The sequence below is a fragment of the Amblyomma americanum genome, chromosome 1 (assembly GCF_052857255.1).
Source record: "Amblyomma americanum isolate KBUSLIRL-KWMA chromosome 1, ASM5285725v1, whole genome shotgun sequence".
NCBI lineage: Eukaryota > Metazoa > Arthropoda > Arachnida > Ixodida > Ixodidae > Amblyomma > Amblyomma americanum.
In genome coordinates, this window is record NC_135497.1 from 288,692,920 (window position 1) to 288,695,228 (window position 2,309).

The following is a 2,309-nucleotide window of genomic DNA, read 5'->3' on the forward strand; positions in this document are numbered from 1 at the left end:
TTTTATGCACTGCAAAAAGTGGCTGACTTGTATCTTTAATTGCCCTTCTCTTAATTTTATGCGGTTATTTTTTGTTCTTGATCCGACAGCGAACTACTTTTTGGAAGCGAGGTTTTAGGCACATTAGGAACGTGCGGCTGGAATTCGCAATATTCCTCAGGTACGAGTATGATGCAATGCTGTTTTTCTGATCGACTTTTGAATGCAGACAAAAAGAAATACAACATCGCTTCTTCATCATTTCTGCCATCCCTTTTTATGCACTGCAGAGTTTCAAAGGTCAGCACTGCCTTCAATAGCATCGACGATTCAAAGGCAACGAAGGATTTCCAAGGCGTTGCCGTCCACGCCTCGGTTCATCGCAGACATCGTATTGGATAGAGAGGTCGTGGAGTTGGCCACTGGTGACGATTTTCTGCTCTTCGATGGTGGACCGGGAGACCCGGAGAGACTCATTCTTCTTGGAACGAAGGCAAACCTCGACAACCTGGCCTCCTGTTAACACTGGTTCGTGGATGGAGCATTCTCAGTGGCGCCAGCTGTGTTTTATCAGCTGTACACTATTCACGCTCTGCAGTCTGGCAGGGTGCTGCGATTGGCGTATTGTCTGCTAAAGCGGAAAACGACAGCAACCTATACACGAATATTCAGGAAAATGCTGGAACTCGAGCCTGCTCTGTCCCCAATGAGTTTGCTCACAGATTTCGAGCAGGGAGCCATCCAAGCCTTTCGGGTGGTGTTCCAGCCGCAACCCCTTCCGCATGTTTTTTTTTTATTTGAAGCTGTCTGTCCGAGGGAAGGTCCAAGAGATCGGCCTTATCCGAAAGTACGCTACCGACTCCTACTTCCGTGAAGCAGTGCAGCTACTTCCAGCGTTGAGTTCTCTGAGATCGGAGGATGTTGCCAAAGTTGAGTTGGGCTCTTGCACCAGATGTTTCTTTCAAGTATTTTTTTAATAAGTTAAGGTAATTACCTCCCACCTCCAATGCACACGCTTTCGACGCCCGAAAATTTTCGCTAAAACGCCGACTTCGCATATGTGAAAGAATGCAGTTCTGCCTTCATAAGCTTAAAAATGTGCTTAAGGCGAAGCATTTAGAACAATAGGAAAAATAAGTGAAGGGAATGTCTCCCGTAAGTGTAGTTGTAGAGTGTGCATTTGTTTTCGTTTTAATTAATAATGGACTTCCAAATTTTTCAGGCTACGAAGAGCTCCAGGACCACGTGCAAGTCCTGGACCATTAACAGTCAGAAGTTTTTGACTATTTTGAGCGGACATACATAGGTGTCGCATTTGGACGAAATCGAACGCGGAAGGACACACCGTTTCCGCCCACGCATTGGAGCTGCCACGACCACGTGCTGGACGGTCTGCCGAAGACCAACAACAGCGTTGAAGCATGGCACGACAGCCTGCAGCAATCACTAGGTTTCCGCCACCCAGACCCCTACCGCCTCATTGCGGCCCTGAAGCAGGAGCAGTCCCTAACTGAGCAAAAGCAGGCGGAGGCTGGACGTTGGAATGCAGTTTCCCAAAGGGCAGCTTATGCTAAAATTGCTGAGCGCCTGCAAGGCGTCTTGGCAAACTACTCAACGACGCCTTTAATAGCTGTTATGCTAGGCTGCCGGTTTACTTACGAGCTGTAAACCTCTACAGTGTGAGCTTCTTGCGAAATTAATGTTTTCTACAAGCTCCTACTTCTATTAGCCGCCGTGTTGGTTTCTCGCCGCAGACCTGAAGCATGCGATGGGTTTGACACGCATTTATTCTTTACATCATCATTTTTCTTGATTCTGCTCTCTCTCTCTCTTTTATCTGCACGCTTCCCTGACAGTGGCCGAGTTGGTGCCGGTTGACGGGCTCATGCCCATTCTTCTTTATAAACCTACTTACTAGTACCACTAGTCTATTTGTGGCAACCCATCTTCCCTTTCCCGATACAGCTGCCCACTAGGTCACACTATGGCTACAATTTAAGACAAACAGCTAATTAAGAATGAGCACCGTCTTTTGGCGGGCCTTGTAGCCCAAAATATCACTTTGACACGTATAGAAATTCATCAGTAAATCAGCAGCGTACGTGGACGGATTTTTTTAGTAAAGCATTGTGCGAAATTTTGTCATAGGCGTCGTTCTTAAATTCCGCTTGTATTAATGATATTTTATAAATATAATTCATGATAATTAGCAATAAAGATATTGAGTACTTCAAGAACATCAAGATAATTCCAGGACATCGTGATGCACCCTTCGATTCCTGCGAAAAAGGTCGTTTATTGTGTTACTATGACAAAGATTTTTCCAGGTT

At 45.8% G+C, this 2,309-nt stretch overlaps 1 protein-coding gene across 1 annotated transcript; it reads left to right on the plus strand.

Annotated features, from left to right (window-relative positions):
- Positions 1 to 502: 502 nt before the first annotated feature.
- On the plus strand, positions 503 to 1,647 carry LOC144118749 (uncharacterized; the record flags this gene model as incomplete). Its single annotated transcript, XM_077651593.1, has 2 exons — positions 503 to 733; positions 1,249 to 1,647. Coding segments are annotated over 2 exons (630 nt in total), but the record flags the coding sequence as incomplete, so codon positions are not given.
- Positions 1,648 to 2,309: the final 662 nt, after the last annotated feature.